The following is a 15,561-nucleotide window of genomic DNA, read 5'->3' on the forward strand; positions in this document are numbered from 1 at the left end:
AATCGTACCCTTGGTTCCCTTGTTGGGCCGTCCAAATGTTGCCCGCTATTATTTTATACGATCTACACGAAGGGGTCCGGATGTTTCTACTGAACGTAGTGTATATCGATAAAGAGAACCTGGACCTGGACAAGAACTGAGTTGAGCAGGACAACAATGGAGTATCTAAGACAGGATCTACGCGGCCGGGCCTGTCTGAGCACAAACCGTTCACGACATCACGAAAGCTAAGCCTGCACCATAGAGAAGTAACATCAAATGCCTCACAATTACACGACATATATCATAGGATGAAAGAAAAGCTCGTTATTATTATAAACAGCGCGTCGTCTCAAGAAACCTGCTCGCAAGAAAAACCACAAGACCGCCCCCAAGAAGACACCCCCAGATCAGACGCCTAAACCGTTACTGGCACTCAACCGCTGCCTAATTCTCGCCACCATCTCCGGATCATTCTGTACCACAGGCGAATTCGCGTTCGATCCCACCCTGGACTGACTCCCGGAAGCCTGACCAGGCCCTTTCGGCGCCACAGATCCATTGATGCTGGTCTCACGTTGAGGACCATCGACGTTCATAGCATTATCGGCGGACGCAGTACCACCCCCAGCCTCAAGTCCAACTCTGACCCCAGGCCCAGGCTGCGCGCTTGGTGTGACCTGAGGTGAGAGCCGTGCTTGGGACTCGGACTGGCTCTGTCCACCAGCTACCGGAGGTTCTTCGAAAGGCATGTCGTCGCTGTCGAGTGGAAGAGGCTGCACGTCGTCGTTGGCATTGTCGTCGAGGGCGGCGCCTTTGAGCCTCCGGGCTCGGTACCTCGCAGCTTGGCGGAGAATATCTGCAACGAAAATGAGTATCAAGTTCCACGTGAAAGAGGAAACAAGCACGAACCGTCCTTATTGTGCCCGAAAATGGACGCCCAAGACTTCTGGTTTCTCTCGGGATACTATGAGTCAGGAAATCGCCAGCGAACAAATGATCAGCATACATCCTTTAACCCGCGAAACATAGCCCTCAAGAGAGAAAATCACGCACCTTCTCAAGTAACGTCTCCCACCTGTCCTTGACACTGAAGGCAAGCCACTCCACTTCGTCATACAACGATATATATTCCGCGAGCGCTTTGATAGGGTCCACCTTGACCGCAGCGACATGGTCGGCAACACCGTCTGGGCCTTCTTCGTCGCTGCTAGCATCCCCCTCGTCGCCGTCCACATACATCGATTCATCATGTTCCTTATCCGCTCCCTCCTGCTCATCCCCATCACTTTCCCCCTCTCCGTCTTCTGACTCAACCTCGGCTGATGGTGCTTTGTTCTGCGCTTTCAAGTTCTCTGCCCATTCCTGGGTGTTCTTAATTTTCTGATTAGTAGGCCAGAGTTCGTAAGTCTTTTGCCGGTAATTGCCAGTGCTGTGCCATGGAGCCTAAACGACCGAAAAAAAAAGAAAGAATATCAATAACCATCGCTTTAACGCAGACCAAGCATTCAAGGGTACTGAGCACAGAAGAAGTCTGCCCCAAAGACCAGATACACAAGATGTGGAAGAGTTAGCAAAGTGACTCACCCTCTCCTCCATCCTTTTCGCCATCTTCATCCTATTGACCCTGTTCGCCCACCCCCCGTGCGTCTTCTTCTTCGCCCCCCCTGCTTCCAAAAACTCCTTATAAACCTCACAATTCCACTCCACAAAATCAATCACGTACTTCTCTTCCTCGTCCGTCCACACCGCATGCATCCCTTCCTTCGGCGGTGTCGGCTCGCGAAGTCCCGCTTTCGTCACATAGCCAGTGAACGTCACACCGTTCGAAGGCGTGGGTCGTTCGATGACCGTGCTCGAGCCAGACGAACCAGCCCTCACCCCCGTCCCAATCCCATTCCCGATCCCATTCCCGATCTTTTTCTTAACTGGACTGTTTCCCGGAGTCGAATAGGTCCCCGACCCATTCCTCACTACCCCCTTCCCTTTCCCCTTATTTTGCTGACCCTCAATAACCCTCTCATTATGGATCTGACTCCTCACACTCTGCTGGCTCAACTCCTCCTCCAACGTCCTCGCCTTCTTCGGCTCAGGTCCACCACCATCACCACCACCACCAGCCTCCGACGGTCGCTTCTTCAATTTCGGACCAATGCTGCCATTAGACGGTCTCGAAGAAGATGAAGAAGAAGCTGCAGGAGGCTTCGAGCCCGTCGATTTTCGAATGGCGGTCCCGAGCCGAGAGGGACCTGCGCGGGCCGTGTTGGACGAGGGCGCGCTCATGAACGTCGGCTTTTTCGCGGTTTTGTTGGGTCCGATGGGGTTTGCTTGCGCTGCTCCTGAGGCTGAGGATGGAGTGGATGAGCGTGCTCCGACTCGTGCGGAGGGTGAAGGGTCGAAGGAGGCGACGAGGGCGTCGATGCGGGTTTGGTGCGTGCAATAATAGGCCTGCCAGTGATTCGTGGCGTGGTCGTTTACCTAGAGAGCGGATGAGTATGTTAGATTTGGAAGTCATTATTTCGGAGCCACGATCAGAAGACAAAAAAATGTCCGTCTGCACGAGCATGTCCTGTCTCATACCACAGGGGAAATGAAAAATATATAACGCACCCCATGTAACCCCCTCAAAGCCTTCCCATAATCAACTCCCTCCCCATTCCCACCCTTCCCCGCCCTCCAAAGCGCCTCCACAAGCACCCTCTCATCATCATCCTTCGACCCCACCGCACTCGTCGTCAACCGAAACACACTCTGCAAAAGCTGCGGCGAGACGTCGTACAGCAGGGCGATAGCCTGTTCGTTCGTGGGCGGCTGGTTTCGGAGACGGAACGAGAGGGCGGTTTGGACGGCGGCGGATGGGGGTTTGTTGGCGGTATTGGAGGTGGAGGCGGAAGACGGGTCGGGTGCGGGTGTGGGCGGGAAATTGGGGAATGTTGGCGTTGGCGTTTGAGGCGTTTGAGGCGTGGATCCCGATGGGCCGCCTGGGTACTGTTGTTGATGTTGGGCCTGTTGGGCCTGTTGTTGCTGTTGAGCCTGTTGAGCCTGTTGAGCCTGTTGTCCCATCATCTGCATTTGCATCATCAACATCGGCGCGAACTGCGGGTTCGACTGCATAGCCTGCTGCATCTGCGTAAAAAGCATGAACATCTGGTCCATCCCTCCCATCCCGTTCGGATTCATTCCGTTCATGCCCATACCCATCGGCATACCGGGCATGAGTTGAGCGTTCTGCGGCTGTTGTGGCTGTTGTGGCTGCTGCTGCTGTGGTTGTGGTTGGTTGTTTCCATTCTGTGCTGGTCCCGGTGGCGGCGGCATCCCTCCCATCCCTCCCATCCCGTTCATCCCGCCCATCCCGCCCATCATCTGCTGCATCTGCTGCATATTCATGTTTGGCATCCCCATATTCGGCGGCATCCCTCCTCCACCTCCTCCACCACCGCCCATTCCCATTCCGTTACCCGGCATCCCGCCCATATTCCCAAACATCGCCGCGAACGGGTTCGGGCCCTGACCTTGGTTCGGATTCATGTTCATGTTCGGGTTCGGGAATTGAAACGGGTTCATCGGCATCGGCATGGGAGTGTTCGAAGTGGAGGACGAAGGGCTGCCGTTGGTTGGGTTTTGGGGCTGGGGTTGGGATTGGGATTGGGAGAAGTTAGGGGGGAAGTTCATGTTTGTTTTTTCCTAAAGACGCAGTGGTCTATGTGTGATACGTGAGAAAAGGTGTCTGTGGCTCGAACGGTTGTCTAATCTGAGAACTAAGACAACAGACGCGTGTAGTTATAAAAGACAAAACGGCCAATGCGGGCGCGGGCGTTTGTAACCCGGTTCACGACAAGGGACAACTGAAACGGCCTCAACCTAGAAACAAAAACCCGAATAGATACAGGCATAATGAGCAAAACCGAACACCCGAACACATACTTGTTCCAAAACCGAATTGAATGGGGGTTCGGAAGGCTACGCACCGTATGTGTTTAGGTGTAAAGTCTCGGGGAGACAATGCGTTTTTCCGAGAAGGAACTGGAGGACGAGACGAAGAGTACTTCGAGTTTTTTGAGTCGCGAAGAACTTCAAACAGCTAGGAAACACGACAGGAGCGCGTAGGACTCGACGGCGATAGACTGGCCGGCCAAACGTAATTTCGACGAGGTGCAAGTCAGACTGACACGACTGTATGAAGCCTCGAGATCAATATTTCTTTTTTTCAAGGTGCCAACACGGAGGGAGAAAGAAGAAAAGCGAAAGCGAAAGTGGACCGGTGGGGGGCGTGTTTTTGCGCGTTCCTTCTGCGCACGCGTTTTTGTGGTCGAGCGCGAGGAGGGGTGCAATTGCAAATTTGGAATAACTCGTCCGAATGCGGACGAAGTGGGTGGCGCAAGCCATTGGCAGGGTCGCAGCTCCTGTGGCGGCGACTTTCTGTAGCAATCTATCGGGGTACAAGCAACTGCAGAGGCGGTCTCATCGGATCATGAATTGACCTGAGTCTCTTTCTGCGCAAATTATCAAGGCCTCTAATCAGATTTGCAGACTTCCTACCTACAGAAAGTGCTATCATTCAGTAAGTCGACATCTTAGCAGATGTTTTGATTTATTGTCCTGTGCAGAACAGTCACGGTCTTGCTCTAGTTTTGATGCGCTGTTAGAAGTTAAGCTGGAGATCTGAGGGCGGGAGAAGCGTCGTTGGTTTTGATGGGATGCTGTGAATCAAAGGTAGGTGTCGCCACAGGCGCTAGTCACGGAGTTAGTGGAAAGCAACGATCGTATTCGACGAAAGCAGTGATGGTACAAGTGTAGGTATACAACAGAGCAAGTAGTACAGACATATTCCAAAAAAGAAAACATATCGTTAGTACAACCATGAAACAAAGATAATCAAGCAAAACAGTAGGCGCCACACCATACGAGACCCTCCCTAATCGCTCAAGCGTTCACCGCTCAGAATCACAGACTTTCTCGCAGCTCCTCCTCAACAGCCTCCGCCATCTCCCCCAATGTCTCAAACTTCCACATCCACTTCACACCCTTCACATCCTTCCCCATACACGCCCCCTGCCTATCAATCCACACACTCGGGATGCCCAGCTCATTCGCGGGCACATGGTCCGCCATCAACGACTGCGCCACGACGAGCACCTCGTCCTTCCTCACACCCAACTTCTCCTGTATCTGGTCCAATGCGTAGTTATACGCGAGTAAGGAAGGCTTGTAGGCGCCTGCGTCTTGGGCAGTGATGATCAGCGAGAAGGGGTCGGAGGGGTCGGAACCTGGTGAGGCGATGGAGGGCGAGGAGGATGGGGGCATGGATAGTATTTTGTGCGTGTGTGCGAAGGAGAAACGATCGACGTTGGAGAGAACGATGAGTTTGAAGTGAGTCGAGAGAGAACGAAGCGCTTCGTTCGTATCCCCAAAAACAGGCCAATCCTTGATGCTCTCCGCAAACTCCCGATCCATCGCCTCCAACCTCCTCTTCCTCTCATCCCCATTCCCACTCGCACTCGCACTCGCACTCGTCCCCGCACCCCCAGCAATATCATCCACATACCTCGCGCCCTCCCCGCTCACGCCCAACCGCTTCGCCAGCTCCGCGTGCGTATTCGCCAACACGTCCGTGTACAGCATATTCGGAAACTGTGCTTCGAGGTTATGTTCGACCGAGGAGACAGCAGTTAAAAGATCTTTGAGGGGCCAGGTGCGTGAGGGGTGCGAGGAGGGGATGGAGGAGAGGAGGGGGAGGAGGGCGCGGTGGATGCCTGTTTCGCGGTCGATGAGGGTGCCGTAGACGTCGAAGATGATGGCTTTGAATTGTGTGAGTTTGGGTTCGGGGAGCGGGGAGGACATCGTTGGTAATAATATGGTACAATGTGATGTGGTATATAGCAGGTGGCGAGCTGGCAGTGGAGGAAACGAGGAAGACGCACATGAACGCGTGACGTCATCCAAGTACAGTATCGTCGCGTCTCAAGTTCCGAAGAAATGGCGCGCGTTCCAGACACCGACACCTTGCTTCAAACAACAACTAGTACACTGGCACTCGAAATATGGATGACCTGCATCAGTATGATTGTTTTCTATATTTACGCGCATTAAAAACATTCCTTTAATACATTTCAACCCAGAAGAACGGACGTTTGAACCATGCTTTGGAGTATCATCGACTTTGTCCTCGTCAGTCTGGTCTTCGTTGTGCTGTCATCATGACATTATTGGTCAACCTGTTCAGTACGCCCATTTCCAAATGGTTAGTTACACAAGCGCTCCATCTTTTGCTCAACCTCTGGTGCAGAACATTGATTGTGCAGGGCCACACAAGAAGAAATGATAGAAACGGGTGCGTTCCTTCTCTCGTGTCCCGTGCGCGTATACGTCATTTCTTCAAGTTCTATGCAGGTTTAGAGCAGCCAGATTTAGGCGGTTTTGGCGACCATCATCTGACATTTGAGCTACAAATAAGCAATTGTTGTGGCGTGGTGCCCGTGGGTACTACGAGGTCGGTGGACGCCAAGGCGCAGACCAAGTCTACTCATCTTCTGGTTCGACGTCCCCCAGAAACGCTATCAACTATGTCACACATGAGCACCGACGCAGTCGAGAATTATACTCAATACTTAGCCTCCCTGCACCGCGATGTCTTATTCATGGATAACTTGCAGAAACTAGGCCTCCTTCATCGTAAGGGGCCATTCATTGTCGATTTCAGCGAACCCACAGTGGTTCGTGCTCTTGTCTAGCTCGTCTAGTCTTGGCGAACAAATTCTAAGCATGTTCACTTTCACACAGTGTATTTTCTGTCGAGAGATATTCAAAGGGACGGTAGGGTGTCTAGTCCTATGTTTCCGACCTGGAGATATTGCTGACTTAGTATCTACGCAGGCCAAAGTGTGCAGTATGTCGATATTTTGGGGTTACAGACACTCAGTTTCACAATACTCACTATCGAGATATTCTCATCCGATCAGGTGCCTGTAAGGGGGCGGTCTATTGCAGCCTACAGGTAAGTGCTCAGTCTTCGTGATCGTAGTTGTTTGTCGAGTCTATCATGCCGCGCTACAGTACCAACAACTTCACTGGAAGAAGCCTCGAACTGGGCACGAATGGACGCACAAGAAAATATGCCCTATGTATCAAGTCAGCTCAATCTCCTTTCCCTTCATTTTGCCCTCGTTGTAGACCACACGCTAAGCTCTACTATACTGCTCTACAAATCTGCTTTTACCTATTAGGACTGGATGAAACATGCACCCTACTTCCGCGAACAGTTGCTCCATATTCCATGGTCGCGGCTCGAGAAAGACAACTCTTTCAACTGGGATGTTGTCAAAATACGTCTAGGCATCCTGGGTGAGGGTCTCCGCTTCGGCTATTGGTCTCACCCATACGGTCACCGCACCCACGACGAAAGTCCTACAGAAATCGAAGAGACGACAGGATTACCGGCAGAGCCAACCGGACCACGCGGTAGCCCAGATTACATGCACGGACAGGTTATGCTCAATGCTGCATGGTCTTTGTCGAGGATCGACCGCCAGTGGAAACTCTCTGATCATACGCAGATACCGACATTGTTTTTTGCAGACGAGCGTGATGCGCCTTCTAGGCCAGAGCCAGGCGAAGTCAAGGATTGGGAGACATGGTACAAATGGCGCGGGTTGCCTCTGTCTTCGCCTATGGCGTTGCTCATGGACCGCGTCTTGTCGGTACACCATATTTTGGTCAATGTCCTGCGAGTGGCGGATGTGAAGCAGGTCGGAGGCTCATCACCCACGGTCATCACCGTTCATTATCTCGGTGGGGAAGTGGAGTTGAACTTCATCCCTTTGTACCTATCCAGACCTCTTTCTTCGCTTTAGAAGAGGTACACCACTGACAGAACCCCATCGTTTTTTCTTCGTACCAGATTCTCAGAAATAGCACTTCTCCTGCCCGACACTCACATCGATCTGACCATCTTCGGCAAGGCAGGCTACGACCTCGTGCACAAAGCCCGACAAAAACTGGCCTCGTCTCCGAGTTCTCGAGTCATCGCTTCACAAGACATCGTTTGGTCTTACACCGCTCCTCCGAAGACTGGCGGGGGATCCATCGCTATTCGCATACATAGCGAGAACGAGCTATGGACGACGCAATCTCAGCTCTCTCCGGGGTCGAAATATCCTGACGCGATGGTCGCGTTGAATACGGGTCTGACGAGCTATTCGACATGGTCTGATCCCGTCTTGGGCGCTACTATGTAAGTTACATCGTTTCCCTCCCTTTCACCTTAACTAATCATTTCCGAGTCGATGTTAATGCTTTGTGGCGTTATGTCTTAATTTGTCTAGCCATAACATACCCTTCGCAGTAGCCGAATACGACGAACAAGGGCTATGGATGCAGAAGAAACGGTTACCGCCGAACATACTTCAAGAGCTACTAGTATTGGATAGACGGCAGCAGTACGATATGAGCGAGGAGAAACGCGAGGAGCTGATCTCCAGCACATTCTCTTCTATTAAGGAACATGGTCACCAATTTGCGTCAAACCCTTTCCATCGGCCGGGGCAGAGGTCTATCAGTCACTGTAGACTTCCGTTTGTGTATAATGGATTTGTTATGCCTGTGGTGATGAAAGGAGATTTGGCCCACAAAAGGGATAAGTAACCGGGTCTAATGAGCGTCGGAAAAAAGGTACGTTGGTACAACATCTTCATGTCATCTGTAATATAGGGATACTGATCAGCGTATCAAAACACCTTCTACGAGCAGATGACGGTAGACTTTTATGGTGGTCTATATTAAGTAGTACGCGTTAGATTGAGGGGAAGGGCGCGGTGGATGCCTGTTTCGCCCCAGTTGAAGGTGCCGTAGACCTCGAATATGATGGCTGGATGTGAGTTTGGGATCGGGAAGGGGGGAACCATCGTCGTGTAGTTTACAGCAGGTGGCGGCGAGTTGAATCGAATGTGGCGAGCTAGAACGAGGAAGACGCGTGACGTCATCCAATTATCGTTGCGTTGGACTTCCGAGGAAATGGCTCGCGTTGCAAACGATCACCTTGTCCTTCCACCATCACAATTCGCAGCGCTGTTGCTAAAAACGATCATGTACAAACACGCAGAGTCGCGCCGAGCCACATCGCACCTTACACCTCTTCGAAACTAGACTCATTCATGTCCAAATCTCACGATGGTACTCTGCTGATGCATCGGTCGACTCTTTCAGATTTCTCAATTCATATCCCGTACTCACCATGTCTCTCTTCGAACGACTTTTCGCTGACCGCCGTGTTATTCTTCGCGCATTATGGTCCACTTCAGCCAACTCTCTTTTTTTTGTTTAAAATCACTGGCTCGTCATCATTCCATGCACAACGTACTCCTCGACTCTCGCCACGCGGCCCACATCCACACCGTCACCCTCATCCTCCTACCTTCGGGCCTGATGGACCACACAACGACACGCGCGTCTTACGTGCGCACTCGACGTTTTCCCTTCGCTCAAAGCTGCCAGGAAGTGCGAGGATATATCCCTCCGTCAGCTTGACCGAGCCGATTTGAATTGCTGACGTTGTCGACACACTAGTTCAACCTCAGGACGAGATAGTGCGACCGAGTCTCCGCGGGTACGAATCGAGGGGACGAGGAGTGAAAGGAGAGTGTGTGCGATGCGGGGATATCGCGTAGGACGCGGAAGAAGGCGATGTAAGGCGTGGGTTAGGATGTGGCTGGGATGGTGACGACGTTCTACGGAGCGTAGGTGGAAGCGGGTTCGCTGATGAGCGTTGGACGAAAAGGGTTGAGATGGTGGAGAGGTTATAAGCTGAAGGCCGAAGAGTTCACTCCGAGGGTGATGGGCGACGTGGAGTGGTTGTTCGGACTTGGGAATGTGAGGTCGCCCGTGGAACACGACACCTTTGAACCTCTAACTATCTTGGGAGTGAGCCTTCATCTTCGACCTTTGTTTTCATAGCAAGTACGCCCTCCTTCTTCGTGTTATGAGCGGCCTTGGTCTATCGGTTATCGTTAGACCCTGCCTGCATATGTTGCATTCGCGCATGAGACGACGTTGTCGCTCTGGCGCGCAGATTCGCTCGCTGTTTCCTCTTTCTCCTCCAGATTTTTCCTGTATCTCCGTTGTCCGACTCGTATCTAACCTCAACATTCTTCCCCTCTCTTAGACCCAACTACGACGTATATCTCGACGACTCCGTTGACTCGACCGCGACGCCCCTCTCGTCCGTTAGCACTTTCCAAGCGACCAACGGCATTAGTCTTCGGCACTGTTCTCGTTGAACCTACTACCCGCTCCTTACGATCTCACCGTTAACATCGTCCTAACTCTCTCGAAATTCTCATAATCCACACATTGATAGGTCACCATAACGAGCTCGAACGGAGATGAGAAGTATTTTTACGGTATTCTACAGTCGGGCTGGGTGTTTAGAGATGGAACTGGGAGTTGAGGAGAAGCTGTAGAGACGATGAGGGACGAGAGGAGAGACGGGGATCCCTGTGGCGGTGGCGCTGCGCTGGACAAGAGCACGCTCTATGCGTGGCTTGAATAAGCGCTAGATCAAAGATATGAGTAGAGATGCGGGAGCAAACATCGGTGAAGAAAGGTTGTGAAAGCGGTAAGGGACGAGACAAGAGACCTGTGGCGAGGTGCTAGACGGAGGGTTAGGTCGACTTCGAGTGAACCGTGATGATGAACGTTCAGAATGCGACCGTAAGTATTAGTGTAAGTGAAATATGAGTCGCGTCAGTCACCATGCAAGATAATATTGACGCATCCCTCCCATACAGAACACCCGTAGCTCATTCGCAGAGAAGATCGCAAGTCCGAACGCAGTTGGCGAGGCTTTTCTAAAAATGGCTGTGTTCTTGGCCTACATCGTGTATCTGATGGAGACATGCGGCATATCCTGTGACGAGAGCTAAGTATGGAGGCCAATGGAAGTTGTCTTGATGGCCTCCCGCAAGAGTGCCGCAAACCCTAGAACAACGTACAGCCGTGTAGACTCTGATAAGTACTGTCTAGGTGAGCCCGGCTTTCCCTCACGCTCTCTCGCCCCTCGCCCCACAGAGCATCTCTCCGCTTCATCGAACTCAAGGCTGGCTTTTTCCCAGTGATCTATGTGTATCATGAATAACGTCAAACGAGGCCGGACAGAGAGGTTCCTCGGCACCATCAAGCGCACATTCAGTCACTCTCGCAGCCCAGCTCCTCCGTTTGCCGCCGCGGGCTCTGTCGCGACGACTCGCCCGAATGTCAATCCATCTGATCCCGTCACTGTTCCACCTTCTGATCAATATCAATCTCTGCTCCCGACGGCCAATACTAAATCGAGGGTCGACAAGGGCCTCTCGATTTTAACACAGGTAGTGAGCGCCGTAAAGGAAGGGGCGGACGCGTTTCCTCCGTTGAAGTCCGCCACAGGAGGTCTCCTTATGATTCTAGAGCGTATCAATGTACGCATCATGATACTTTCCCACTTCACCGCAACGGACGACTTACTAAGAGACTACCATTAGGAGGTGAGGAGTATCCCAGCCGAAGTGAAAGGCGCCGTCGAGACTTTCGACCGCCTGCTGGCCATTGTCAAAGCACACAAAACCGCGCCAACAGCCACCGTGTCCAACAAATCCTGGCTTGACGAGCGGATCAGTTCGGTTTGCGCGTAAGCGTATCATCCGCTCGATGTATGGCACTGTCTAATGGCCACATAACGCTGTAGAGTGATTGACGCACAAACCAAGAGACTCGAGACGCTACTTGATCGTAACCTCGGATGGCGGATCGTAGGATCGTCAGATGATGCAGAGCTTGTAGCAGACGTTCTCCAAACGATCCAGGATCTACAAGGCTTGGTGACGGTAAGTGCAACAGTCTTGCCTTGAGATTGTTGAGCTAAGAATCCGCCATTCTAGCTGGACACGGTGATGCACACAAATGTAGTGGTTGAAAACATGCAGCAGGTACGGGCTTGTATCCCTGCTAGTATTCTATAGTCCATTGTCGTACATGATGCTGATCGAAATTCACCGCTCGACTCCAGATTGTGAACGAAAATGTGGAAGCTGGTAAGAAGGTCTGCCTTCTGCAGGGTTATGCTGGAGTTCACAAGTTTACCCGTAGACCTCCTCGCCAGACTCAGCACCATACCGAACAAGACCGGATGCCTTCCTGGAACCCGCATTCACATCCTCCGCGATCTCGTTGTGTGGGCGGAGGATCCTCACTCCGCTCATGTCTACTGGCTCAACGGAATGGCAGGAACGGGCAAGACTGCCATCGCTCTGTCCTTCATCCGTCTTCTACTTGAGAAACGTACTCTGGGCGGCTGGTTTCTGTGCTCTCGGGAAGGCGGCCAGGCGGAGAGGAACGTCAAGAATATACTCCCAGGACTGAGTGATTCCCTGGGAACTGTCTTTCCTGCATACAGAAATGCACGAACATCCGCATTTGGTAATAAGCCACCACTCATCCACGTCCTCACCCTCGAGGATCAGTTTAATACTCTCCTGGGAGATCCACTCGACCAAGCTTATCATGCACCGTCTCCAACGTTTGTGTTCGTTGTCGACGCGCTAGACGAGTGCGATGATCGCGATGCTACAGCTCAGCTCCTTCGCGCAGTCTTGAAGCACGCACCGAATTCTCGAGTGAAGTTCTTCGTAACGAGTAGACCTGAGCGCCAGATCCGGGACGCACTTTTCTCACAGTATCCTAAAATCCTTCGCCTTCACGACGTCGACCAGGCTATCGTTCAGGACGACATTGCACGCTATCTGCGCCACGAACTGACCGCGCTCGCTCGCGATCAACGCCTTTGTTCGATGGATGAGTCTTGGCCACCAGACGCAGACATTTCAGTCTTGACGAAGAGCTCTGGGATGTTCTTCATCTACGCCTCGACAGCAGTGAAATATATTACCGAAGGCGATGCCGAATTCCGCCTTGAACAGCTGACTTCTCGGAACAGTGATTTGGTACTGGCCAAAGAACCCGTGTATGCCATCTACAATCACATTCTGACGGGGGTTTTTGGTAAATTTGAGCAAAATGAGGCTGAGATCACACAGCGCTGCCTTTGTGCAATCGTCTGCGCTCGCGATGTTCTGACGATCGAGGACCTCGGTCAATTCCTTAAATTGCCTGCTCGACGGATTTTGTTCGCACTTTCGGGTCTGCATTCTTTGCTTTACATACCAGACAACAACCACAGCACTATCACAACCTTTCATGCATCGTTTCCGGATTATTTGCAGGACACACATCAATCGGGGAAAGCATGGTTCGTAGATCCCCAAGAGGCGAACCTCAACCTTGCCTATGGATGTCTTGACATCATGTCCATGAAGCTTCACTTCAACATAGCCGGAGCTTCATCCTCGTGCCTTCCGAACGAGAAGCAACAATTGGCTACCATCTCTACCGAGGTCTCGTATGCTTGTCGTTATTGGCAGGACCACGTCGTCGCGTCCAGCCAACCTGCGAATCTGTTCATGACGATGGAGTCGTGTCTGCGATCCAAGTTCCTCTACTGGGTTGAGGTGCTCAGCACCCTAGGCCTTGTCAATGTTGGTCCTGCTAAACTCATGAAGATTCTTCTGTACACCAAGGTCAATTCATCTTTGCACTCGGTCACCTTCATTTGACTGATGATGCTTTTTTCCTGACCCACCCAGCTACGAGATCAACCATCGAATTTTACAGAATTTCTGAGAGATGCGCGAACATTCCTGACTGACTTCACAAAGCCGATCATGGATAGTGTGTCACATATCTACATCTCTGCTCTGCCATTCACACCTCCTGCATCTCAGATCTCACAGGCTTATCGAGACCTTTTCCCTAATACTGTTGCTTGTGATCCTCCATTGCTTCTCAGACCTGACCCCTGTCTGATGGTGATTACATGCGCTTCTACAGTTTACTGTGTGCAATATTCCCCCGATGGCACGAAGGTTGCTGCTGGCATGGGTGATTGCAGCATCCATCTGTGGGACGCTGACAGCGGCGAGGAGGTCTCAACCCCATTCAGAGGCCATAGCTGGGTGGTTTGGTCCATCTCGTTTTCACCTGACGGGAAAATGCTTGCCTCTGGTTCCGAGGACGAAACTGTCCGTTTGTGGAACATTGAGACTGGCGATGAAGTGAGATGTTTACGAGGGCATACACTCCCAGTCAATGCCGTTGCGTTTGCTCCGAATGGGAAGAGCATTGTTTCTGCGTCTTCTGACGAGACTGTCCGCCTGTGGGACACTCGGAGTGGTGTCGAGATAATGTCTTTGCTAGGACACAAGGAGGCGGTTCTCTGTGCTGCTTTTTCGCCTGATGGTCACAGACTTGTCACAGGCGCTCAAGACTGCACCATCCGACTTTGGGATGTTGCCACTGGTGCACAAGTTGTATCGTTGGAAGGCCACACATCTTCGGTTACCTGTGTATTGTTCTCTCCAGATGGACAAATAATCGCATCCGGTTCCTATGATTATACCATGCGCATTTGGGATGGTGACACTGGCAATGTGGTACCAGGACCACGAGCATATACTAGCATGATATATGCAATTGCTTTTTTGCCCGATGGAGGCAGAATCTTCTCTGCCCATGGCGACCATACTGTTTGCTGTCGGAGTGTTGAAAGTGGCAAGGAAATCTCAGATCCGTTCAGAGGCCACACCAACATTGTACACTCAGTCGCCGTTTCGCCTGATGGTCGAAGGGCAGTCTCGGGGTCATTGGACGGCTCCGTTCGCATCTGGGATACTGAGACCCCAAACGAACTGGCAAATACCTCCCGTGATGATGAAGTGTACCAGATATTGTCTGCTGCATTCTTGCCTGACGGACGAAGGATCATCTCTGTCAGCAACGACGGTGCCATCCAAGTGTGGGATACTGAGGGTGCCAGGGAGGTGGCCAGACTTTGGGAAGGGCATACTAATGAGATCCATTGTGCCGCGTTCTCTCCTGACGGAAACATCCTTGGCTATAGCTCTGATGATGGCACAATTCAGCTCTGGGACACTGAGAGCGGTGTTCAGCTACTGGAGCCACTGCAAGGCCATGAAAAAGTAGTCTTCTGCATTGTGTTCTCCCCTGACGGGCGAAGAGTGGTCTCCGGCTCAAGGGATTGTACCCTCCGGATTTGGGATGTTGAGAACGGCAAGGAGGTGAAGACACTCACAGGACACACAAGTGCGATCTTGTCTATTGCTATTTCACCCGACAGGACAAAGATCGTATCTGGCTCTGCCGACAAAACTGTCCGCATTTGGGATTTTGAGAGCGGCGAAATGCTAAGGACACTAGAGGGGCACACAAGCTGGGTGCAGTCAGTCGCATTCTCGCCGAACAAAGGGACCGTTGTCTCTGGCTCTGCCAACTACGCAACCATTCGTGTTTGGAATGCCGAGAGCGGTGAGTTGTTACGGACGGTCAAAGAAGACGAATACTACAATCCGGTCAACTCTGTTGTGTTTCTTTCTGATGGGAAGAGAGTGGTCTCTGGCTCTCGCGATTGTCGGATCCGGTTCTGGGACATTGACAGTGGAAAGACTCTTAGGATTCTTCATGGACATACATATAGTATATCTA

General features: G+C 51.9%; 4 protein-coding genes across 4 annotated transcripts; 2 read left to right on the plus strand and 2 right to left on the minus strand.

The window, feature by feature from the left end:
* Nucleotides 1-18: 18 nt before the first annotated feature.
* STEHIDRAFT_119819 (uncharacterized protein) lies at nucleotides 19-2,984 on the minus strand. The gene is made up of 5 exons (XM_007301913.1): nucleotides 2,590-2,984; nucleotides 1,567-2,457; nucleotides 1,036-1,425; nucleotides 892-946; nucleotides 19-838 (listed from the first exon to the last, which is right to left on the minus strand). Exons 2-5 carry the CDS (start codon nucleotides 1,588-1,590, stop codon nucleotides 390-392), a joined length of 918 nt encoding a protein of 305 aa, XP_007301975.1. The 5' UTR covers nucleotides 1,591-2,457; nucleotides 2,590-2,984; the 3' UTR covers nucleotides 19-389.
* A 1,963-nt stretch (nucleotides 2,985-4,947) lies between these two features.
* STEHIDRAFT_25164 (haloalkanoic acid dehalogenase) lies at nucleotides 4,948-5,796 on the minus strand (the record flags this gene model as incomplete). Its single annotated transcript, XM_007301404.1, has 2 exons — nucleotides 4,948-5,454; nucleotides 5,545-5,796. Coding segments are annotated over 2 exons (759 nt in total), but the record flags the coding sequence as incomplete, so codon positions are not given.
* A 1,412-nt stretch (nucleotides 5,797-7,208) lies between these two features.
* STEHIDRAFT_53174 (uncharacterized protein) lies at nucleotides 7,209-8,619 on the plus strand (the record flags this gene model as incomplete). Its single annotated transcript, XM_007301476.1, has 4 exons — nucleotides 7,209-7,798; nucleotides 7,877-8,209; nucleotides 8,301-8,414; nucleotides 8,457-8,619. 4 exons carry the CDS (start codon nucleotides 7,209-7,211, stop codon nucleotides 8,617-8,619), a joined length of 1,200 nt encoding a protein of 399 aa, XP_007301538.1.
* A 3,446-nt stretch (nucleotides 8,620-12,065) lies between these two features.
* On the plus strand, nucleotides 12,066-15,395 carry STEHIDRAFT_53188 (WD40 repeat-like protein; the record flags this gene model as incomplete). Its single annotated transcript, XM_007301478.1, has 3 exons — nucleotides 12,066-13,580; nucleotides 13,647-14,698; nucleotides 14,960-15,395. Coding segments are annotated over 3 exons (3,003 nt in total), but the record flags the coding sequence as incomplete, so codon positions are not given.
* Between the last annotated feature and the right edge of the window lie 166 nt (nucleotides 15,396-15,561).

The sequence above is a fragment of the Stereum hirsutum genome (assembly GCF_000264905.1).
Source record: "Stereum hirsutum FP-91666 SS1 unplaced genomic scaffold STEHIscaffold_4, whole genome shotgun sequence".
In the NCBI taxonomy this organism is placed as follows: Eukaryota; Fungi; Basidiomycota; class Agaricomycetes; order Russulales; family Stereaceae; genus Stereum; species Stereum hirsutum.